Source organism: Equus asinus, chromosome 20 (assembly GCF_041296235.1).
Source record: "Equus asinus isolate D_3611 breed Donkey chromosome 20, EquAss-T2T_v2, whole genome shotgun sequence".
In the NCBI taxonomy this organism is placed as follows: domain Eukaryota; kingdom Metazoa; phylum Chordata; class Mammalia; order Perissodactyla; family Equidae; genus Equus; species Equus asinus.
The window spans coordinates 106691059-106717616 of record NC_091809.1 but is presented as its reverse complement, the minus strand read 5'-3'; the positions used below and the strand labels follow the sequence as shown (position 1 = coordinate 106717616).

The window sequence follows — 26558 nt, the reverse complement described above, 5'->3', positions numbered from 1 at the left end:
AAGGTAATTATGTCTACACTCTTAAAGGTTTAGATGGCCGTATGCAGTGGAAGAACTCTTGGTAAAGGTGACCTGGAAGTGGTGTATTTACAGACGCAAAACTGAGACACAAGCTCAGGAAGGCTTCTGAGGATCTCTTAACAATATCTACCACCCCCACCGTGCCCGGCCACCCCTTGGTCAAAGCGAAGCACACAGGTCAACCTTGAGAGGAGAGAACCAGTGAGTTTTCATTGTTTATTCATATCTAAAGGAATAATAGGAGACAACTTCTAGGATAGGTTAAAGGACAATAATTAGCTACGAGGTCACCTGGTGACGTGGGAGTTCCTAGAAACTGTGCAGTGGGCGTCAGTCAGAAAAACCATCTTCAGATTGTCTGAGAAAAGAAAATTATACAAATCATACCACATCTTAAGTAAAAGCCAGTTCATCTTGCATTGCACCATGGAGTGATCCGTATGTCATTCTGCAAGTTATAGCAATGCATTTAACTGTATTTAACCCAAATTTCAAATACAACACATAAAGGACAAAGCAACTATGCATGACTTTATTTAAACAGACAAAACCTAAGCAAAGTATTTTCTCATAAACAGACACTGGTTTTCAAAAGCATAGTGATTTCAAAGTAATCCATGCCTGGAAACATCTACAGCAAATTTCTGTTATAAGAACATTCTCTCATTATCATTTGAGATAATGAAATCCCTCCCTTTCCCTGGTCTTATGATTTCCTTTTATTTCTCTAACAGTGTCCCTTTCCTCCAGTACAGTCAGAGTGGATAGGATAATTACTAGTATAATTACTTACTTCACTTTTCCCAAGTAAAAAATATTTTGGTTACTGTCAGGATAGTTGTTAAAATTCCTCTGAGGCTCCAGGAATGCAAAACCATGATAAAAGGAATTCCCCTTTTTAGGACACCCAGCAAATGACCCCACATGTAATTTCCTAGTCTGGGTCTAACTTGTAGACCAATGAACAGACATAAAGAGGTACCTGAGCGAAGCCTGTGTATTCGAGGGATGGGGGTGATTGTCTACTTCAAGTGGCTGATTTGAGAGGCTAATATGTTGTGCCCATTTCCACAGCATAAATTAGCATAGTGTGTTCATTGCAACAGCACTGTACATTTACTAATGTATACATACACAGTTATCAATTGTGCTCTTAGAATTTCTGTGTTAAAATAACATGAAACATGTAAATAGGAATGGAATCACGGCAGCAAAAAGGGCAATTGACTGATATGTGGATATTTTGCTGAATTTATACCCATGAACACATGCCTACAGGCGTGTACATACAAAGATAGAAACGTAAACACACGAAGATATTCATATGCTAAATTTATGCATGCACAAATTAGAATGTTCGAAAATTCCGGAAAGCATAAATGTGCATAGAAACCACTGTAGTAATGTCTATAATGGGCATGTGCAAACAGGAGCGTGCACAAATGCATGCAGTGCACATACCTGTGTATGAGAAGACACATGAGCAGTTATTAGGTTTCAATATGTCCATAGACAAAACAAACACATCCTAGAAATATCTGAAATTTATTTGTGGACTCCAATACCAAAACACTTTTAAATGCCTCCCCCACCCCAAACTCCAATACCAAAAAAAACCTTTAAATGCCCCAAATGAAGTGATACTGAAAGGAGAAATGGCAGTCAGTGGGATTAATATTATAGAGGAGAAAGATCTGCTCTAAGTCTTCATCCAAAAAACTAGTCTATGTCCCTATCGGGGGAGAATGAGGATATTTCTTCCAGGGTTCGTATTTCACCACCTTCTTATCTCTAATCATGTTAAGTTGAAAACACACAAATGCATAAAACACCAACAAACTGCTCATTTTAGGACCAAGAGGATGACATGAGAGAAGGTGTATTCTTTTTCAAGGATGAGAGTTCATTTCATCAACTTGATAATGATCTAATTTACTTTATTGAACACACAGTTCTGCTGATTCAGAGAATGTTTCTTCTCTATCTCACACCTTTTATGCAAACATTAATTACTCTAATATGCGTTAAATTTTCTACATATTTGCTGGGTAGCAAATGACCAGAAACACATTTAATAAATACATTCAGTTTTATTTAGGCCACATATACTTCAGGAGGATTTGTTTCAGGGATTAACAGAGTGGATTTAAAGTGTGCTCTTCATTATCTGTTTTCTTTCCCAGTTGTACTGCCTGTCTTTCTCTGTGTCAGAATCACCTGATGAAGTCATTCTCAGTGGCTTGCTTAAGCAAAGCATCAGCAGCATATATGACTCATGTTGGAACCATGACCATTTCAAGATGTGGACCCTCTGCAAGTGGACACTAAGATTTACATACTTACGTTATCCCAAGGAAAGGCATGAAGAGCAGCTTTGGGAATTTCCAACCCAAACATTCTTTCAGTTTTAGCATCAAGGTTTGAGAAATCTAAACGGATCAAACTGAAATTTGCAGAAGAAAAAGCACCAACTTGTCACCTTGAATGTGTGGTTAATTTAACGGGAATTCATAAGAGGTGTTCATTCTCTGCGCAATTCTGCTGCATCTCCTAAACCTGAGCTGGGACCATCTGCTGAATATCTGTCTCTTGACTTACTTTTAATGGGTACTTCATCATGAAAAAAGTAGTAAAGATAAGCCAGAGTCAGGAAAATGACATGATCCCCTACAGTTGCCCTCTCTTCTCCTCCCCCTTGGGAGAGATATTGCCCATGGAAGAATGCTCATTGAGCAGTTAAGCAGGTGTAGAGGTCAACTGCTTCTTCCAGGAGCCCAAATAGTGCCTGATTTTCTGGGAACAAATATATTGCATTATATGCCTTCCCAAGATGCCACTGTGTCTACAGGATATGAAGTGAAATGGTGCTCTTGAAGGAATTAAGGAATTTAGGAGTGGGGAAGACGAAGAAGGGGAGAGGGGGCAATACGTACACACATTTGCTTTACTTCTGATGCAAATGCTGTAGTGGAACAAGAGAAGGACTGCACAGAAGTTCTGGTCAGTCAATGTGATATCAAAGGCATGGCTTTTCAGGGAAGGAGAGAGATAATATCACAGGTGGAAGCCTGAGAAATGAAAATTTCTATTTTAATAAAAGAAAGTAGAAGAAACTGGGGCCTGGCCCCATGGCCGAGTGGTTAAAGTTCTGTGCACTCTGCTTTGGTGGCCTGGGTTTGCAGGTTCGGATCCAGGGCAAGGACCTACTCCACTCATCAGCCATGCTGTGGAGGTGTCCCACATACAAAGTAGAGGAAGACTGGTACAGACATTAGCTCAGGGCTAATCTTCCTCAAAAAAAAGAGGAAGATTGGCAATGGATGTTAGCTCCAGGTGAATCTTCCTCACCAAAAAACAAAAAAAGAAAAAAGAAAAAATAGAAGTAATCTATTTTAAAGGTTTCCATGGAAGAAACCTGCATGTCTTGTCACCTATACCTAGTAGACTCATATATCCCAGCTTTCAGGGACTAGAAAGAAATGGCAATTTTCCCATATGATGTTTTCATTTTCTAACAGCACTAATTCACAACTATGTGTATACTTGAATTCAAGTGCTCACTTTCAAATATTGTTAGCCAGTATCTGAGAATACTACAAAATTTATTTTTTAGACATCCATGAAAATATTATATATTCATTAATCTTAGTTTGATATCATCTTCTCAGTGAAGGCATCATACAACAAGGGTACATTATGTCGCATGCCCCTGACCTGTAGCATGCTGGAAAGAGAAGCCTGGTTTCTCTTTTTAGCAATCATGCATTTGTCTGTGTGCTTCCTGTGTTAGTGGCTGCTTCTTTCTCTGTCCTGTTCTTTGCAGGACAGGCAGTGTGGCGAAGTGGAAGCTGGGAGCATGTAGATCCCAGCAACGCATTGCCAAGTCTGTATCCCACCTCTTCCTCTTACTAGCTATGTCATCTTGGGCAATTCAATTAACATTTTCCTACCTCAATGTGTTCCTCTGTGAAACAGAGATAATTGTAATATATTTCTCAAATAATTCTGAGAATATTTAACTAATATTTCTTTAAATTTAAAACAGTGGCTGGCACATATTAAGTGCAAGATTAGTATTCATAAGTACTACTTTTGCTTACCATTAGATCCTCAACAAAAAGTGGAATGGTAGGCACGTTTTAGAATCTCAAAGAATATTTACGGTATGATCGAATGATTGGCCAAGTGATAAACAATGGGAGAAGGGATCATAGAGATTATTTTATTCAGTGATCTTCAAATCACTTTAGACTTGGACTCCCTTTCTCCATTAAAAGTATATGCAGAGCCAGCCCTGACGGTCTAGTGGCTGAAGTTTGGCATGCTCTGTTTCAGCAGCCTGGGTTCAGTTCCCAGGCATGGAAACACACCACTCATCTGTCAGTAGCCATGCTGTGGTGGCAGCTCACATAGAAGAACTAGAAGGACTTATAACTAAAATATACAACTATGTACTGGGGCTTTGGGGAGAAGAAAGAAAAAAAAAGAGAGAGGAAGATTGGCAACACATCTTAGCTCTGAGTGACTATTTCCCAGCAAAAAAAAGAGAAAAATTTACAGGAGCTTTTCAAAAAAAAGTTTATGTAGAATGTGTAAGCCTAACAGATAAATTATGTAAAAGAACAGATACTCTAGTTGACTGACGGTGAGGCTTTGTGGAGTCCACAGCCCCATCCTCCACAAGTTCTTTTACCTCTTCAGCAACTCTTGCGTTATGTCTGCTAAACGACTAGGCTCAGCAGAATGAAGAGGAAAATCTCTGATTTAAGTCCAACTACTTAAGGTCCAAGAGGTTAGAAACTACTACTAAAAGAAATTAAGTGGCCTGTGCAAGTCTAGAGGTGTCAAAGCTCGTTCCAACTCAGGACACATACACGCTACTTCATCGAGCTGCATTCCAAAATTCACCCAGGAGCACCTTACCTACTCTGCTTAAAGTCGCAGCCACAGGCCTGTTGATAAACTTTTCAGAGAAAAAGGCAAAGGACAAACAGCCTAAAAACAAAACAAAGAAAAAACCAAAACTAAACCACGATATGTACTGTCTCTCCCTAAAAGACAACGACGGCCCACAGGCCCCTGTTATCGTACAAGGATGGGCTCCCTTGCTGCTGCCCGTCCTTCCTCAGGTTCTGAATTCAGTCCACGAATATTTGAGCTCCTTCTGTGAGGCAGTGAATTCCACACACTTGAGACTAATTCGTGAACAAAACAAAAATGTCTGTCATCATGGAACTCTATTAAAGAAAAAACAACACATTAAATAAAAGAAAAGATTTCTGGGACATAGCAAAGAGAGGTTGAAGAAATTTCCAGGAGGACATTTCAAAAAAGTTCTTAGTGATACACAGAAGCAAGTACTATTTTTAATGTTAATATTTGCTTTTTCAATTAGTTTATGTAGGATAATATACATTGTAGTCTTGGTGACACATCTTTATTGAGCAAAAAGAGGCCATCTTTCAGTACCTTTTATTATTCATCACTTGACTATTAATATGTAACATAATCCAGATGGGAGCAAATAGTTTGGGGAAACCTAAGACTGCATAAATGACTAAGAAAATGCCCCCTAAGTAAACAGGCATATGTTTTCACTATTGCCCAGGTCTGCCCAGCTCACTTGACTCTATGGTGTCAATAATTATTTCAGCCTCTGCTGCAATTAGTGCCAATCAAGGTGACAGAGCTATAAAAAGAAAAGATTCCATTATAGCAAAGTTTACCAATATTGTTTTAATCCGGCTATCCACGTTGTCCATCTAAATCGTAAACGTCTCTTTCACATATAACTTTTAGACTTGTAATCCAGCATATTTTATGAGAGAGAATTATGTCTGAAATAGCACTGCAATGCTAAGTATATGATTAAAGAATGAAATAACATAGTTAGCCATCTAGTCTATTCAGTACTTAGAGATTTGAGATCACACAGAAATACACATCCAGACGAGTTACCGAATTTTTCACTTTTCATCTGAAAATGTTGGCATTGGATAAACACAGTCAGTATTCATTTAGCTCATATACATTTCAGGCACTAGTTCAATCTACATAGTTAATGCATATAAAAAGGAAGTACACAATCCAAAACAAATTCTTAACTTAAAGTGAATGTATAGCATTGGTTTGTATTTAAAAATAACGAGAGAGAAATAAATTGTTAGTTCCGGTAGTACCTATATTAAAATACATTATTCCATTGGAAAGTATGTTTATTTCTCAATAGGAATTAATTCGTATTCTGCAAAGCATAAGTAATCTTTCACTGCTTACCATTAAGGTACATGATAGAACTGTACAATCTATATTCAACATTTAGGTTAATGTTTTCTTCCACATGAGAATAGTCAGACTATGAATGTTAACTCCTCAAAAACAACACCTACTTATATAGCTGTTAATTAAAAGAAATAATAAGAAATGTCACCTCTCTTGTAGACAAAAGCCACATATGTAAGTAAAACATTTTAAACCTCTCTGATGCTATTTTAAAGAAATTAAAGGATTCAGAGAAATAAAATGTGTTCATTATGGTAAAGTCATGGAATATAGTAAAAAATAATTCGTTACTTAATTATTAAAGGGAACTCAGAATATTTCTTAAAAATATTTATAAAGCTCTTTGACTACAAATTATTTTTCTTTTGAAACAAATAATGCCATGAATATACCACAGTAAGCTCTACAGGCTGCAAAATGCTATTTATCATTAAAGAAAAAAAGTATATATATTACACTCATTCAAAGCCCACTTGATCATGCTAGTAATTAAGAGAAGCAAAGAGACTATATTGTCACATGTTAGAATAGGAATTTAGAGCATAGAAAAAATAATTTACAAATGAAGTTATTCAAATTTGATGAAGATTAAGCCCAATTCTCACCTTTCAATGTTACCCTATAAAAATTTCAGAAAATATAAGCCTGATTCTTTTGATTCATTCTAAACATGCCTCCAAACATCCTGTGCTAAGGTGAAATGGTGACTAATTTTCGGTAGGATTCAGAGTCTAGGAGGGAAGCTGGGGCACAGGACGAGGGTGTGAAAGTGAACTGAAATTAAAACCAAAGTATCTGCTTCCCTTTCGTAAAGCTTTGGAGCTGGTTAGGGTTTCTGGGTTCAGTGGGGAAATTACAAGGAATAGGACTCAGGAAACTGGCAACATTCCATCTAATAGAATTATACAATGTTTAGAGCTGAGGAGGAGTTAGCAGGAACCTTGATCTTTTCTGTTATCCTGGTCACCTCATCTGAAAACTCTATGGATCATCTATAAAACTAATTCTCTTTCTTTCTTAGATAGCCTGTAATCTGAAAAATACTGATAAACGACACTGAATTACTCTGCGAGTACAATTGCTACATGAATATATCACAATATTACTTTTACTTTAATGATAGTTTGCCATTTCTCCAAAACGCCAAATTTCTTTGAATATGTCATTGTAATCAAAGGTGTGTCATTATATCCCAGAATTTAAGTTCATCTATTGATTATAGATTTCATTTAATATATATATATCTTATTAACTATCTTCTAACACCGCCTGCCAGGACACAGTGCTCCAAATGTATTAATTGTGGATTGGCAGATCCATTCTATAAAACTAATTGTTTTATACGCTGTCTGTATTTGCAAAATGGGTCTAACCAGCAGAAGTGACTATGTTCAGTGCAGACAAATAACTGGGTCATTTAACCCATTAATTTGAGTCTGTAAGTTTGATGCAATATTGATCCTATCAATCAGATAATCACATACTCAAGTGTCAGCTCCTCTTGCTTGTGAGTTACATTCAGATTATTCAGGAGCACATTTAACTGATCAGTGATATTCCTATGTAGAGCTCTAGCATCAATGATTATCGTAGCCATTGATTTGCTTAATTAATACATTTCTTGACAAAATATACAAATTGGGGTTCATTGGTTCTATATGGCTGTTTTACTTTCATCAAATCTTCATTTTTAAATGTATATTATCTGCTCACACATTTGTATTTTGGAAGCCTCTTTCCATTCCACATTCCACCACAAATTTCATACCCAAAATCACGCTGAGCATTTCAAACAACTTGATTTCTAACTCACAGTATTTCCAGCAGACAACCATAGGAATGTGTCTATAGAATGCCAAAAAATCTAATCAATGTCTCAGAAATTTAGTCATTCATCCAGATATTTTGTCTACATCATACCAAACCAAACACATTTAATGCATTCTGTTAACTGACTAAACCCCTGCCAGAATGCCTTGACACTATTTATATGTGGCTCAAAATAACAATAATGAGATAGCAATAAACACCCTCAAATAAACAATATATTTGAGTCAGCACAGATTTCAACCTTGAGGAAAGTGATTCCAGTTGGCCAGTGTGGTCCAAAATCTTTGATACGGTTACAATTTAGATTCTAAGAATGCTGAGGATGCACAATATTTTATTAGCCTCCAGTTGATTTCAAAAACTAGATCATAGAAGTACTAGATACCCAAATGTGTCAGAAGAATTAAACGTTACATTGCATTTGAGTTCAAAACAGACAAATTTATACTGGGCAATTGACTGATGACAATGAGTATTTATGATTGCGGATATCCATTTTAATTAGGTTATTGCTTACGGATCATAATTGGCCTGGAATCTTTTGGAAAATGTGTAGACTACTTTATAAAGTTACATAAAATTGTGAAAAAGTTGCATGCTTTAAAAACTTAGTATTTCTATCACGCCTGTGGTCTAGAAAGAGTATGAAGACAATAGCAAATGGATGCTTTTTAACACAGTTTCTTGATATTTACAGTATTTTTTCTTCTCTAGTTGCTCTCCCTTCGAAGCTGGTCAATTGTTTTTCTGGGCTTTTTTTCACCTTACAATCCGTACAGGGAGGTATTTCCAATTTCTGCTAAACAGTACAGAAATTACAATTAGTTGAGTCAAAATAAATATATTTTTAAGGTAAAAATTACAATCCTAACAGAATAGTAATGTAAATTCATATATCCCAGCATATATCTTACAGAAAGCAAAAATAAAATAAATGTAAATATGTTAATACTGCATGAATGCACATGAAATACTGTCTACAAACGGCAAGATATTTCAAAAACTATTTTGAGAAAACTTTGGCCAAGCCATTCAACTCTGATTAATTTAACCCAAACATTGAGAAATGTTGTGTTAAGTGGAATGAACCCTAAGAATTGCTATGATGCAATATTTTTGTTCAGATATAGAACAGTCTATATAGAAGCTCAGAATTAATCTCCTGAGTTGTTTTCATTTTTGTAGGGAATATGTTCTTCTTTCTACCTCCTCTGCTTCCTAAAATCTTATTTTAATCTTCTTTGTCCTATAAGGAATAGATGCATGTTTTTTGCTCTCTGTTCATTTTTGTTTTTTTTCTGAGTTGGGGGGAGGGGACATCTCCCTCACCCTTATGCTTCTGAGGACAGCAGGGAATCAAACCAAAAGCTTATTGGTAGGCAGAGTGCTCATGGAAAGGTCCAGAAGCACTAGGTGAAGGAAGCCTCTTGTAGAAGCCAATACAACATCCCTGTTTCAGCTAGAGCAAGAGAGAAAATCATTGAACCCAATGGATTCAAGAAGTATCTTCTGACTTAATCAAAATAAACAAACAGACAATACCTGTGGGGCAGGCTCTGATTTTGCAGTGTCAAGGCTTGGGGAATTTTCTTCCTGCTTCGTTAAACAAGTCTTGTCTTGGACAAGCTGCAGTTGAAAATAAGCCAATGAAGTTAAATTAAAAAAAGGAAGACAATAGAAAAACTCCCATGAATTCTTCCTATTGAGAAAATTCCTTCACTTTGATCAAGCTGAAAGGGCCCCACAACTTGAGTGGGATCTAAGGAGAGACGAAGTATTTGTGGTTGGTTTGGGGATCTCAGGGGTGTTCAGCAGTCAGCTACCATAACACAGTTCAATTCCCATGGGAAGTTCTTTCTTTGAAAAATGTCAACAGAAGTAAAGAATTATAAAACTACTATATCTGTGACGTGTCTACACTTTAAGATTTAAATGTGTCAGTGGTCTGTATGCCTCCAGGAACACCGATATTGCAAGCCAGGAAGCAATTTAAGCAACACGGTTATCAATTTGCCTAGCAAAAAATCTTCAATACCTTAAAAAAGATCATATTTCTGGGGATAAGATCCTGTATTTTACTAACCAGCAAATCTCATCTTATTAGCCTCAACAGTTTTGAAGAAGATGAATTGCAGGCAGCATATTCCAGTTGGGCTTCATTTCCATTTTAACCAAGGTTAAAATATTGAATTTTCCCTTTCACCCTCTCTCCCTCCGATCCTTTCTTCCTTCTTTGTCCTCCTTTCTTCAATTCTCCTTTTCTTATTGCCTCTCCTTCTCCCACCCTCCCTTCCTTTTTTTCTTCCTCTTTATTATAAACACATTTTTAAAGTAACTATAAAAGTTGTTTAGGGTAAGATATTTTTTGATAATTTTCCATGATCCTTTCCATGTGTAAAATAGAGCCCAGAAGTTTAATAGTCAGTGGCCACTGATTAGCTCTGACCTTGGACAAGTCAGCTTGTTTCCTTGGGGTCAAATAGAAAGAGGATACCTAAACCAACTTGGAACGCTAACATTCCATAAATTCTACAAGTAGATGATAAATAAAGAGGATGTATAGAGATTTAACCTACTCCAATTCAGATTTTAGAGCAAAGTTATTTTTACATGCTCCCTAGTCTCACACTATCTTGGTCTTAACTGAACACACACGATGTCACTTTATGCTTCTATGCCTATATGTATGCCACCCCACCCTCATAAAAGTCTCTCTTCACTGTGACATCCTGAAAACAGCTACTCATTCCGACCCTAGCACATCATTTCCAACACTAGATAGACTTAGTCACACTTTCCTCCTCTAAAGATACCATGCATATTAAAATTTTAGCACTTAATGTTGTTTTCTATGTATAAGCATGTCCAGCTCTTTGGTATCTTGTAAGTTCCTTGAAGATAGAGGCTACATGTATCAACCCTAAATCCAAGCTAGATGTCTACCAGACAGCAAGTGGCCAATATATAATCTCTGAATAAATACTAAATGAATAAAAAAAAATTGGCTATGAAAATATTTCAATTATTAGAATTTTTAAAAATGCCTGATTTTTTCATATGATTGAATATAGGTATATTTGATAGAGGTTCCAAAATAGTTACACACAGCCCCTTCTTCTAAATCAGCCTACAGTATAGTGGAAAAGTAAGATTGTAACTATAATACTAGAAATCGATAGTCGAAACCTTGACTACCTGATTTCAGAGAATTTTAGCAGATATACAGAGGAATCTTCTACACTACCTGAGAAAGAAATTTGTTTCTTTTTATGTTGCGTGGGTTTGAGTTAGACCTAGAATCTAAAATTCCCCTGGACAAATTATAATTATTCTACTGTGATAATACAACTGGCCTTTGATTTTATTATACTTGCTTTCAGCCCTTGAGAAATTAACTAAAATAAGTATATGCAATCAAGCTCAAAACACATGATCAACGCAGAAAGTTCCCTGCATAGTGTAGGATTTCCGAAAATACATTTTGGAATAATGGAATTCAAAGGTTACATAAGTTTGGGGAAAAAGTTTATGTGAACATTAAGCAGTTATATTTAAAGTAGTTCTCAGAGCTTTTAACACACAATTTCTTGGAGTTTGGTCTTGAATGATCTGTCCACGTAATCACGTAAGGTGATTGTTAAAAAATAACACTCCTGGGTAATAATTCAGTCCTATTAGTATGGGGCTTGCATTTTTAATCAGCACTCCAGCCATGCAGACTCACAATAGAATTTGAAATCTACTTCTTCATAATGCACAAATGCAGCATAAATCTCTTAGAAGGAGATATAATATAACTATTTTCCAAATCTATTTGACTTCAAAACCCTTTTTTGTGTGGGCATCACTTGAGGTCATTGTCATGGGGAAGATAGTCTAAGATTTGCAGCGAAGTATCTTCTTGCACTAGTGCAACCACATCCGACAATTTGAGACAAGCCTTTGATCATCGGAACAATGAAAACTTCTTAAATTTCAACATTAAAGAAAATATTATGTGGCTAGAAGACAGCTCGAACCTTTTTTGATACTTTGATCTTACAATGAACACTACCTTTAAATTTATTTTTTCTGTGCCTCGAAGACATTGTAGAAACTTCATTATATGGAGTCCATAAAATGTTTAGTGTTTCTCAAAGAGGCAATGGATATAAGGGCAATATAATTACAACTTGCAGGTATCATGCCTTAAGAAGCATCTCATCAACTTTACAGCCACTGAGAGTGTAGTCATTCACTTGGTGAGAACATAAGGGGAGGTTTCCTCATCGAGTTCTCTTACCCTTGTTGCAACTATCACCCAGGTTGTCAAAAATTCCAGAGAGCTGTAGTTAAAGAAGGCAAGAAGAATTTGACCCTTTTCCAACATTACAGTATAAAGGTAGTTTTGCCTAATGGTTAAATGTGCTTTGGAGTAAAACAGACTTTGGTTCAAGTTTCAGCTCTGATGTTTATTCACTGGTGATCTTGATCAAAGTAAATTGATCAGTTACTTATCTCTGGATCTCAGCTTACTGGCGGTAAAATGGGGCCAATTCGTCATAGAGTTATTTTGAGGATAGAATGAGAAAACATATAAAAATATTCAGTATAAATACTAACAAATAGTAAACACTCTTCTTCTCTTTCTTCCTCTTCTCCTACTATTACTGTTGTTAATGATTACAAACCAGTGATTACAGTGAGTTGACATGGACATTATAAATACAAAGCATGCTGCAGAATCAACAGCCATGCAAGCCTCACACATAGAGAAAGAAAGGAAAGAGAGAAAAGGGGAATTGAAAAACATTTGGAACCAGCTTCCCAGCTGTCCTCATTTGAACACTGAATGATTGGAACCCTGGGAGCTTTTTATGGTTGGTCTAAAAATGCATGCCCTACCGACTTTTCCACGCTGTTTCTCACTTTGTTTGTACCAGGTATGATAAGTGAAGAGGCAGGCGGAGAAGACTGAGGAGATGGATGAGATGAGAGAGTGGGAGACAGTTCTCTTAAAAAATTGAGATATAGGAGCCTGGCCGTCACACTCACCTTGATGAACCACAGCAGTCTCACAAGATAGATGACTGGGCATTAAGAATGAATCTCTGCTGTCACCTACTCAGATCCACAGATTTTCTTTTTACTATGACTGTTAAATACACACACAAACAGAACTTTTTTCACACTAATATTTCCTTTGCCTCAGTCCCCAACACTACCTGGAATAATTGTGGACTTTTCCTTCTTTTAATTCTTCCTGGTACTACCTGAAATAGATTTGAAAGTCTTGGAAAGAGACAAAAGTGCTATTTCAAATACACGATTTCATGACTAAACGGAATAAGGCAGTGGTTAAACCTGTGGGCTAAGACGTCCATCTTGAGCCAATGTTCAAGTTCTTAAATCTACGATTTACTAGCTTTGTGGTCTTGGATAAATTACTCAGTTTTTCTCAATGCAAATTTCCATATTCGTGAAATACGGAACAATTTGACTTTATAAATGTGAGTAAGAATTAAGTAAGACAATGATTTAAAGCACTGAGTTCAATGCCTCTCACCACCAGGATCTCAGTAGATTGTAGTAGCAACAATGATGATGAGGCGAAAGATGAATGTTGTAGACAACCTGAACACCTGATGCACATGGGATACTCAATAAAGCTTATCTATTGTTAAATCATAGCTGACTCGCTGGTACTATCTATCCAACAAATGGTGATTGTTTACATGATGATTTATATGGTCCACGAAGTCTGGGGAGAAGTACAGTTCCTCATTAAGTTTTTCACACGCATTTGCATTAATGCAATGCCATCCTTCTGTAGTTGAAGAAAAATGGCATGGTCTAGTTACACCAAAAGTTATAATCATTACAGTAATAAACTATTTTTCCTATCAAACAAGGAAAGAAACAGAAATCATACATTTGCTGTTGGCTATAGCATGATGAAATGGATTCCTTCCTCTCTTTCTAGCTTTTCTGCTCTCTCTCTATTTTGAGATGCTGCTGAGAAAATAAATTGATATAGATATTTTGGGAAATAATTTAATAAGATAGATACAATGGTTTTAAATGCGTTCATCATCTGGTATATTTCACTTGGGATATTCTCTCTTTGAAGGAAATAATCCACAATTAAAAATAATTTTTTTCTAAATGGCAAGACTTTGCACTCAGAAGTATTTATGCAGGTGATTTGTGTAACAGAAAAAAAAATAGTACTTGAACATAAGGAGGTCAGTTAATTAAACGATGATAAAATAATAAGATGAGATATTTTGTAGTCATGAAGACAACATTTTAGGATATTTACTAATGTGAAAAATACTTAAGCTAAAAGCATATAATATAAAATTGTCGCGATAATATCACAACAATGCAAACAGTGAGTGCATGTAAAATATTGTCAAACATCAAAGCACAAGAATAAAGTGGAGAGGACAGTCAGACAACCTTATTGTTCTCCTTTAACATTTTTGTTGGTTTCAAAAACAACGTATGCCACATATCTATCTGTCTGTCCATCTATGTAACTATTTTTCTCTCTATATCCATTCTTCTTCCTCCTCTTCCACTTCCTCCCTCCCTCTCTTTCTTCCCTCCTCCCTCCCTTCTTCTTCCTTTACCTCTTTTCCCTTTCCTTCTCCCTCCTTCCCTTTTTCTCTTTCTTTCTTTCTTTCTACTTTTTCCCTTTTCTTGTGGGCACAGCTGATCTGTCACTTCCCAATGAGATATGACCATCTACACAAGAACTGCTCATCCGTGTATAGTTTGCATACACGACAATATACATGTTCATAAAAATATGATATTTAAGTTGGAACAGTACTTAGAAACTTAATCTCTTCTTTCCTTATCAATTTGAACCTCAAATTCTTTTTCTTGAGCTACAGGAAAGGTACAGGTGTCATTTCTCCTCATATATCTATGATTAAAAAATATAATTTTACTTGGGGACTAGTGGGTAGAGCTGTAACTAGCTGTAGTGAATGACTGATTAATTATAAAAAGGAAGTATTTTCTATCTTAAGAGACAAAAAATTTAAATGGTAGTCTTGAGAATTGCATAAAATATTATAATCAAAGGCTAGCACAGGCCTTCAAAACACTCCATCTCAATTAGATGAAATTCAACCTGATTAGTAATGTACCTATTTCTAGAAACTCAATTAATAAAATATGAAGATGGATCAGGAAAGCATGCACAATTTCAACTACTTCAATATGTTGCTCACCTATTCAATTACACAGGAGACCCAGGGAGGAGCACAGCTGGCTCTATAAATTGTGAAATGGCTAAGCCATGAAGTATTTTTGTGAAAATGATTACACACTGTCTCTCACATACACATCTTCACCAACACCACCAGAATAACCAGTTTGTTTCTGTGCTTTTGGGCAACAAACTGCCATCTGACAAAATGTTATATTATAGCCACAAAAGTGGGCAAAGCAACAACAAAACTAAATAGTTGAGACAAGCCCTGTTAATTATTTACCTCTGTGCATGGAAAACAATACTCGATTACAAGATGGTGGGGGAGACTATAATACTGGGGTGTCCCTAGCAATTATCAGGACTCTCATTTTAATGTGGAGACAACAGGCTTTGGAGTCATGCGTAAATGAACTTGAGTCCCAACTCCATCTCCCACTATCTAGGATAATGTGGGTAAATTAATGAACGTTGAGGCTTCTGGACTTTGGTATTTTACAGAAGAAGAAAGCTAAACACCAATAACAAACTTGGGGATTTTCAGCTTCCAATGTTGACGTTAGAACAAATCAACCAACTAACACCACAAAACACACTGCTCTATTTCAACAATATTTCAGAAAAAGAAGAATATTTTATTGCTAAAAATATAGAAAATATTCAATGTCACAAGAAAGTATTCTTGAGAGGTAGAGAGAGGGATTTAAAGAAAATCCACCAATATTTTATTTGATTTTTTATTCAATGTCAATTTTCCACATCTCTGTACTCTTGAAAACTTCATCACAGGCCAACACTTGCTGGTGGAATGATGTTTGGAAAACACCAATTTAACCTCACTTTTCCCTGATTTGTAAACGGGGGTTAACAATGCTTATATTTAAAATTTTGACGTCAAGTGGGACGAGATAATGTAGGTAACTGCTGGATGAACAGCGTGAAGAGCTAGCTCCTCCAGGTTGGATTCCTTTAGCCCTTATTAGCTGTCTGAACTTGGGGGTGTTACTTCATCTTACTGAGGTTCTGATTCCTCATCTGCAAGGTAGGCAAAATAATACCTACCTGAAAAGGTTGTTGGAAGAGTAAGATCAAATAAAAAATATATCATGGTTTTTAATGGAGTGTCTTATACGTACTAGGTGCTAAATGAAGTTTACCTTCTATCCCTCTCTTCCCACCCTCAGCTCTCCTTCACTCAATCAAAATTCCTCCATTTTGTCATTAAGTATTTGGATCAGAATAGGAACACTGACATTCAGTCTCTTTAATTTTACAACACTCGTGTTAACATGTTGACTCTGGTCACTAGAGAATTGTGACATTGCCAAAGGATTTGTTGCTGTTGCTTTTTTCAGGCCTGTGTTTCTTCCTGTCGCATCCTTTCCTGTTTATGATTTAATAGGGCAAGAAAAAAGTCTCACTCACCAACCACTTGTCCTTCTTGAATAATCTTAACCTTGGAAGATGACTTTTAGCTCTACTGTTTTTTGTTTTTTCTCCTCAAGACAGAATCATCAGACCAGTCCATCTAATTTACCTTAGGGATTCATATGCTGCATAAGATTTTCATTATGGTACATGCACATCTTGGCTTCAATGCAAATATCCCATTAGAAATTACGAAATAAACATATATTTAGAATGACCTTTTCAAAAGGGCACTGTTGAGAGTTTAACTAAACTACTCGATAATATTGCTGCCTCAGCATCCATTTTGTGTAGCTAAGGGGCCTTCAGGGGCCTGGAACTGACGTTAGCCCCTCTGGTGAGTGCCTGCACTTGATAACAGCCAGCGGAGTCACAAGAAAGTGTAAGTTTCTGACATGACTTCCACAATGCCCCTGGTAATAAAGTCTCTCCTGCCTTCCAGCTCCTTCCCCTTGTGAGGCCCTTACATAAGACCCCCCAGCTGAGCTTGCCAAACTCCACTCTTGCTCATTTTGGTTTGAATTGATCAATCTTGCCTAGCCTGGAACCCCAAAGCACTTTACCGATTGACCCTAATAAAGGTATGTGCCTCAGGTCCTGCTTGCTCTCTGCCTGCACCCTGCCTTAACCTCCCCACGTGGCCCAGGGAGGTGTGCCTTGTATCTCCTAAACTTCTCCATATCACTTTCCCTTGCCTGTGCTCTTCCTGGAACTTTGGCTCACCCTCCGACACTCTGGGCCTCTACTTAACAAGTGTAAATTTAACAAAAATCGCAAGAGGCGCTAAGACTGAATTAATAATCATCAGAAAGCCCACTCAAGGAGAATGGCCTCTTTTGCATTTTGTTTATTTTAAATTACATTCTATTCCTTCTCTCAGAAGTAAAGAATAATACTTTAAGAATTAAAAAAGATGGAATGATTTATCAGAGATTCATTTGAAGTCTTTTTTGAGTTTATTTACTATAACTTTGCTATTGGTATTAAATACTTGGTTCCACTTTATAAGAGAGATTAGTTATATCTCCTATGACCTTTCTCAAAAACATTAAAAGAACTCAAAATAATTCATGCAAATGCGTAACTGGGCAACCTGAGATCCCACCAGCAGAAACTATCTCTAACAGGTACAAAAGCCAATTGAGTTTGCATTTTAAGATATGGGACAGTCTGGAGCCTAAAAACTAGCATGAATTTTAGAATATTATACAGGAGAAAAAGCGGAATTAAGTACCAAGTTACCTAAAAACACAAATGCATTTTTGCTAAATTTTTCTGTGATGCCATGTTTCTGTATGAAACAGACTTGTTATACTTATTAAAGAATGATATTTTAGTACTTTTTTAATATTCAAAAGGTCAGAAACTAGAAAGCAAGAAGTTCAAAGATTGAAAATGTAATGCTGAATCCAGGTGACAGCTCTTCATCCCCTTGATGGAGGAGCTGCAGACTGCAGGGAGGCTGCGTCTGACACCAATGTTCCCTAACCAGGGACCTCTAGACAAGTCACATTCCCTCTCTGAACCTTCATTTCTTTATCCTCCACTTGAAGTAGTTAAAATTTTGAAAAAATGCAGCCATGTCTAACTTTCTAATTTTTTATTTTAGGAGACACAAGCATCTGCTAAGATGAGCATTTTGATAGGAGCTGAAGGAAATACCAATATTTTTATAGTCTCTGTCCTCAAATTGCTTGTTATCTAATGCAAAATGAGAACTTTATACATATAAGCATCATGAAAGATGGACTGTGATACAAGATAATATACATGTATAACCAAGCACTACAGGGAAGGAGAGATGAACGCCATTGGGTGTCTTGCAGAGAAGAGAGGAGGGGTCAAAGAATTATTGACCAGATTAAGCTTGGTATTTGCACATCACTATTTGGCTGATATCCTTATAATAAATATTAGCAGGCTTATTGAGTCATCTTTCTTTATTTACCAAATTAATGTTAACCATTATTCTTACGGTTTCTATATGATTTCTGGTAAGATATCACAATTAAGTTCACATTTTTGCATGCTTTAAATTAAGATGTTATAGAAGGGTAAACATGGAGTTTTATATCAAATATGGAAAGCAGAAAATTGTTCTAACAACCTTAAAAAACTACGACGCCTGCTTATCTGGAGGTACGTCTGTTCCTTCTTAAAAAATACCTCCGTAGCACAATGAAGGATGTCTTGCTGGAAGCCAGCCTCTTCAGATGGTCTGATGGAGTGTAGCCAAGAGTGACAATGGGAATGTGCTCTCTCAGCCCAGTTACTGCAGGGCATGACTTGCCTAGAAAATTTTGTTAACCAAGCATCTGCCAACAGCTCATCAGGGCCATAGAATGTCACACAATAAATATTGGATATAATAGCAAAGTAGGATTTCTTAAATCTCTGCCAAAATTCTTTTAACATGAAAAAGTGGGCGTAATTTTCTATTCACAGCTCTAGAATTTGTTTTCTGCACATTTCCTCCTCTCATTTCCCTAGACAATGACTTGTGTTAAATAAACTCCCTTTGGTCAGGGACTTGCAAGCAGGTGTAATGGCAAGAAACTGAGTGAGTGCTCACAGTGCTAAACATAAGCCATTGTTGCTTTTCATTTCCATGGCACTTTAAGAAATATTCAGTGTTTTCTACCTATGAGTCAGAAATATCGTAAAACACACTTATATTGAGCAACAAGTCTTAATCTCTAAGTGGAAATTAAAATAAAATGGTAAATGTCTTTAATTCTTGATATGCTATTCTATTAAACAATATGAGGCACATTTGCAAACTGTAGGAAAATGGGATGAAGCAGGTACATCCGTTCTTTTCTCCATGTGACTCGAATATTATCATTTAAGCAAAGCTGCTTTCAGAGTAATTTAAACTTACCCCAAACTGACAGTCTGATATGCTCTTAAGCCTTTGGTGATCCATTTCAAGTTTTCTAAATCTACTCAAAAACAGGCCAAGGAATCCAGAAGCTATTTTCCTAAGTGCCCCTGCCTGGCTTGTATAGGGCAGGAAGTAGAATGAACCCACAAAGATATCTAAGAATATGCACAGTCTCTAATTCCAAGTTTGAGACCTTGACACAGACCTTGAATATTAAAATTGCAGAAGAGTTTTTTAGAATGAACTAATAAAGATATCTATGACATAATTGAATTTTTGTATTTAATACGTTATATATAAGCATCATGATAAACCTGCAAGAAATCAACATCAAAGTTTCTCAAAATGTTTAACAGAATATTGACAGAAGAAATTCTAGGTGGCCTTATTAAAACAATCCACATCCCTGGACTGTGCCCAGGTCTATTGATTAATAATCTGTGGGAGTGGAGCCTTACCATAAGCAGTTTTACAGCTTGACCTGGTGATTCACAGGCATGCAAAAATTTGGAAAACATTGATCTACATTATATCGATAAGAGATCTGAATAATAAAATAATTTGCCAAAGTGATATATTGGGAAACAGCAATGTTGGCATTCAAATCTGGGTTTTATTTAATGTCCAGGCCTTCTCAACTATGTTATTTACCCTCAGGTGTGACCAAAAGGAATGAAAAGTCATCGCCTTTGCTATTTATTTACTAAGAGATTGCATGTGCTCCCATCAGCTCTCAGTGATGTTGTTGACGATCACAGAATCCTGGAACTGAAAGAGATGCTACCGTGATAGTTTTTTTCCTCGACTCTAATGCTTCATTTCCTGACTGTATCTTAATGGTTGTTTCTCATTATTAAATCACATAATATACTAGGTCCTCTAGTGGCTAATTCTATTTTCAGATACTTTTCATTAAAAGTTCACTTTTACATTTGACTGAAATATTCTCCTTCTTATAGCTGTTTCCAACAGCTGCATGTGCTTCTGCCCCAGAGAATACCAGTGAATAAGACGACTCCCTGTTTCAAATTGTAGTTTTTAAGGTTGCTTTTGTCATCATCTTTTAAGTTTTCTCTTTTGAGAAATTAATTAAAATACTTAATTCAAAAATACTTATGAAAGTTTAAACGAGAGGCGTAGTTTTGCATAAAGGAATAGAAAGCAATGATTTTTGAGGCCTGCTATGTGCCAATTATACACTAGGTGTTAAGCTGGGCTGTCTGTCTCATTGGCTCTTTTAGCAAACTATATAAGGTAAGAGACATTTATCTCTCTTTATCAGAGGAGGAAAATGAGCCTCAAAGGGATTACATACTCATGGTTACCCATTGGGTAACTGGTTAAAACAGAAATGAAACCAATCAACATTACATTCTGAATTTCCTCTTCAGCCGTCCACCTCAAGCTTTAGTGGACACTCTCCATTTGTCATTGCTGAACTTAGAAGCATCATTTCTAGAATGGAACATACTTTATCAGTCTGGACTTAGAAACAAAATTATATAAGGGATTTATCTCCCTTATTCTGGATGTAACGTCATAATTTCGTAAAATCAACATTGCAACTTCGTGTAGTTGTTTTGCAAATCTCATCTCAGTTTGACTCAGAGGTCATAATCATTTAAAACTCTTTAAGCTGATATAAGATAAATATACAAAAATAATTGCATTTCTATATGTTAGTAATTAACAATCTGGAAATGAACTTAAGAAAATAACGCGAGTCACCATAAGAGCAAAAAGAATAAAATACTTAGGAAAAAGAAAACAAAAGAAGGTAAGACTTGTATACTGAACATCTATGAAACACTGCTGAAGGAAATTTTAAAAGATGTACATAACTGGAGAGACAACCCATGTTTATAGATCGGAAGAATCAGTATTATCAAGATGACAATTCTCCCCAAACTGATCCACAGATTCAATGCAATCTTTGTCGAAATTCCAACAGGCTTTTGTATTGTAATTGACAAGAAGACCCTAACATTAACAAGGACATGGAAGGGATTCCGAATAGCCAAAGCAATCTTGAAAAGGAACAACAAACTAAGGGCGCTTAAACTTCCTGATTTCAAAACTTACTATAAAATTACAGTAATCAAGACAGTGTGGTACAGGCCTAAAGAGAGACATATAGATCAACGAAGCCATTGAAAGTTGAGAAATAAATTCATATTTGTAGACAGTTATTTTTTGATAAAGGTGCCAAAGCAGTTAGAAAATGGAAAGAATATTCATTACAGCACATTGTTGTATAGACAGGGGTGACTGAATATCAACATGCAAATAATGAAAATTGAAGCTTATTTCACAATGTGAGAGAAAAGTAACTCAAAATGGATCATAGATTTAAATTTAAGGAATAAAACTATAAACATTTTAAAGGAAAATCTTTATACTCTTGGCTAAAGTAAAGATTTATCAATAAAAGAAAAATGATAAACTGGACTTTATTGAAATTAAAAACTTAAAAAAAAAAATAATACCATTCAAGACATATGGTTCCTGCTCTGACATGTAAACAGCTTGGAAGTTGCCACTTTTCTTCAATCTATCAGAGAATTGCGGTCACCAGAAAAACCACCACCCCAAAAATTGGAGAGCGGGGAAATACAGAGAATGCAGACAAACTTATGTGAAGTAAATGCAATGGAGCTATTGGGTATATATATATAATACCTTCAACAAATTGCTGGAGGCTGAGTGTGGACTAAGATAAGATATAAAAACTCCTAGAGGTCTAGTCTAATCTAGGTAGGAAGAGATCACATTTTTGTGGATTTTACCTCCAGGTTTTAATGGTGAAGATCAGAGAACAGGGGAACACCCTTGTGTTTACTCAGAGGGAAGGGAAAATAACCATTTTCACACATGCTTAGGAAAAGGGCAACCATTTGAAGAAGGTCAGAGTATTCTCTATAACTTAGACCTACCCAGCAGGGAAAAAATAATTCACCAAAGCCTTATCTGATGCGGGAGAAAGAAAATTACCCAATGCTAGCCCCATCAAGCTTCATAACTCAACCAAAGGAAGAAAAAAACCTGAGAAGCACTGTCACTGTGACGGTCACAGCTAACTAAAAGGCTAAAATCTAATAAAAGGCTTAGGAAACACATCCCCTGCCCCAACACTTTAACTCCACATGAAAAGGACTCCTGTTTAAGAACAGTGATTACAGTTAAAAGAATTGCAAAGTTCAGACTTTATTTAAGAAGATTCTAGGGAAACTCAAAGACAACAGGGTGACAAAATCAAGGACATTAGCAGAAATTAAAGTCTCTGACGTGTATAGATACAACAAACAGTAACCACAGCCTAATTCCATGCCAGATAACATAAAATCTCACACTAAAGTTCAATCTATCTCAGTTCCCATTTTGTTTTTGTCCTTAGTGCCATCCGGTGGATTCTGACTCCTAGCGCCCCTGTGCACAGCACAGCAGACCCCTGCCCAGTATTTTTGTACCATTTTCTCACCTTCTGGAGTTCTGTCAGACAATGCTCCAATGTCATCCACAGGGTTTTCATGGCCAATTTTTTTGCAAGTGGGTAGTCAGGTTCTTCTTCCTAGTCTGTCTTAGTCTGGAAGCTCCACTAAAACCTGTCCACCCAGGTGACCCTACTGGTATTTGAAATACTGGTGGCATAGCTTTCAGCATCACAGCAACAAGACACCATTGCAAACCTGGAGGTGAGTGTGAAGCCCCTCCCTGGACCGCAGAGACTGAGAAGGACAACATTAGAAGGGTAAGAAGAGCAGCCACACTCTGACCACATTGCCCCTCCCCCAAGTCAGCACAGTGCCATACCAAGAGGCCCGCCCTGGGACTACAGTTTCTCCAGTGGAGAAAACAGCCCAAGGTGGATATCAGTTCCTCTAGAATTGCAGGATGACTCCTGGGAGGCCCACTCAGCTCTCACCTAAGAGGGATCACTGCTGATCTCTGGGGATCAGGTAGACATGGAGATGTACCAGATGTACCAGCTGGTTACAGTAAACAGCCCTCAGATTTTGGCAGATCATATTCCCACATGTAGTAGAGCCCAAACTTAGATTCCAGTCAGCAGCTCTGCTCATCTGCAACCCAAGTTGTATTTAAAAAGAACATTCCTCAACAAAATAAGATGATATACAACAAGCCTACAGATAACATTATACTCAATCGTGAAAATTTAAAAGCTATTCTTCTAAGATTGAGAACAAAACAAGAGTGCCCACTGTCACCATTCCTATTAAACACATTACTGGAAGTCTTAGCCAGAGCAATCAGGCAAGAAAAAGAAATAAAAACATTCAAATCAGGAGGAAGAAGAGAAATTATTTCTGTTTGTAGACGATATGCTCTTATATATAGAAATCCTAAAGACACCACCAAAAAATTGTTAGAACAATTTTTAAAACAAATTCAACAAAGTTACAGGATACAAAATCAATGCAAGAAAATCAGTAACAATACAAGGAATTATCTGAAAAAGAGCTAAAGAAAACAATCTCATTTATAATAGCATCAAAAACAATAAAATACTTAGGAACAAATTTAACTCAGGAGGTGACAGATCTGACACGAATAAAATAAATTGAGGAAGACACAAATAAAAGGAAAGATATCTCATTTTCTTGTAATGGAAGAATAAATATTAAAATTTCCATACCATAGATTCAATGCAAAGCCATCTACAGATTCAATGCAATTCCAATAAAGATTCCAATGGCATTTTTATCAGAAAAAGTAAAAACAATTCTAAAATTTGTATGGAACCACAAAAGACCCCAAATAGCCAAAAGTCATCTTGAGAAACAAGAACAAAGCTGAAGGCATCTCACTTCCTGACTTCAAACTATACTAAACTATGCCACTGGACTCCTCTCTTACATCACTCGCAAAAATTAACTTGAAATGAATTAAAAACTTAAACGTAAGACCTGAAGCCATAAAACTCCCAGAAGAAAACAGGGAAATAACTCCTTGACATTTCTTGGCAATGATTTCATGGATATGACATGAAGAGTACAGGCAACAAAAACAAAAATTAACAAAATTACATCAAACTGAAAAGCTTCTGCACAGCAAAAGAAACAAAAAATGAAAAGGCAACCTATGGAATGGGAGAAAATATGTTCAAACTACATATCTAATAAGCAGTTAATATCCAAAATATATAAGGAATTCATACAATTCAATAGTAAAAAATAAATAATTCAATTCAAAAATAGGCAAAGGACGCAAATAGACATTTTTCCAAAGAATGTATTCAGATTGCCAACAGGTACATGAAAAGGTGCTCAATATCACTAATCATCAGTGAAATGCAAATTAAAGCCACACAGAGGTATCACTTCATGCCTATTAGAATGGCTATCATCAAAGACACAAGAGATAACAAGTGCTGGTGAGAATGTGGAGAAAAGAGAACCCTTGTACATGTTGGTGGGAATGTAAATTGGTGTAGCCACTATGGAAAACATTATGAAAGTTCCTCATAAAATTGCAAGGAGAAGTACTATATGATTGAGTGATTTCACATCTGGGTCTATATACAAAGGAAATGAATTTACTATCTGAAAGAGACATCTGTACTCCCGTGTTCATTGCAGCATTGTTTATGAGATCCAAGGCATGGAAGCAACCCAAGTGTCCATCAACAGATAAATAGACAAAGCAAATGTCATATATATAGGAGTATATATATGAATATTATCCACACATAAAAAAAGAAAGAAATCTTGCCTTTTGCAACAACATGGATGGAACTTGAGGGCATTATGCTAAGTGAAATAGGTCAGACAGAGAGACACAAACAACATATTATCCACTTATTTGTGGAACCTAAAAAAAATGAAACTCATAGAAACAGCAGATTGGTGGTTGCCAGGTGTGGGAGGGAATGTGGGAAATGGGTGAAGGTGGTCAAAGGTACAAACTTCCAATTAAGATGAATAAGTTCTGGGGATCTAGTGTAAAGCATGGCAACTATAGTTAACAATATTGTATTGTTTATTTGAAAGTTGCTAAGAGAGTAGAGTTTAAGTATTCTTACCGCACACACAAGAAAATTTAATGATTTTAGACGATGGATGTGCTAACTAAGCTTACTGTGGTAATAATTTCACAATATATACATATATAAAATCATCATGTTGTATGCTCTAAATTACATAGTGTTATATGTCAATTGTATATCAATAAAGCTGGGAAAAAATTAGAAGCATTGTAAAAGCAAGAAAAATACACAACTGAGGAGACGAAAAAAAGCAATAATACTAGTCTCAGAAATGGAAGAGTTTGGGGAAGTATCACACTGGGAATTAAAAAACAAAACAAAACTATGATGAGTATACTAATGGCTCTAAGGGGAAAAGTAAACAGCATGCATGAACAAATGAGTGATATAAGCATAAGTTAGAAAATCTTAGGATCAAATAGAAATGCTAAAAATCAAAAAACACTGTAATGGAAATGAAGACTACCTTTGATGAGCTCACCAGTGTTCTGTCAGTTGCCCACTGAAAAAAATCGGAAAACTTTAAGACATGTTGATAAAAACTTCCCAAACTGAAGTGCAAAGATAAAAGAGTGAATAAATGAACAGAATACACCAGAATTGTGGGACAATTACAAAAGCTGTGACTTACAGTTAATGGGCATACTGGAAGGATAAGAAAGTAACAGAAGAAATATCTGAAATAATAATGATAAGAATTTTCCAAAGGTAATGACAAAAATCCAACCAGACATGCAAGAAGATTAGAGAACAAGCAGAAAATACCCCCAAAATTACATTTAGGCATGTCATATTCAAACTGCAGAAAGAGATCTATCTTGAAAGAATCGAGAGGGAGAAAACTTAACTGTACAGAAAGAAGGACAAGAATTACTTCAGACTTACATTCAGAAAGAATTTAAGCA

General features: G+C 36.2%; 1 protein-coding gene across 3 annotated transcripts in view; it reads right to left on the bottom strand.

The window, feature by feature from the left end:
- Positions 1 to 5478: 5478 nt before the first annotated feature.
- LUZP2 (leucine zipper protein 2) overlaps positions 5479 to 26558 on the bottom strand; it is a 459231-nt gene continuing 438151 nt past the window's right edge. For 2 of the 3 annotated variants that reach the window (XM_014848672.3, XM_070491364.1), the window contains exons 11-12: positions 9676 to 9759; positions 5479 to 8929 (exon numbers count right to left, since the gene is read on the bottom strand). In XM_014848672.3, the coding sequence (XP_014704158.1) occupies positions 8825 to 8929; positions 9676 to 9759 (189 nt within the window). In that variant the 3' untranslated portion in view covers positions 5479 to 8824. Of the gene's footprint in view, positions 8933 to 9675; positions 9760 to 26558 lie in introns of all 3 variants that reach the window. The other variant, XM_014848664.3, reaches the window with a different exon arrangement.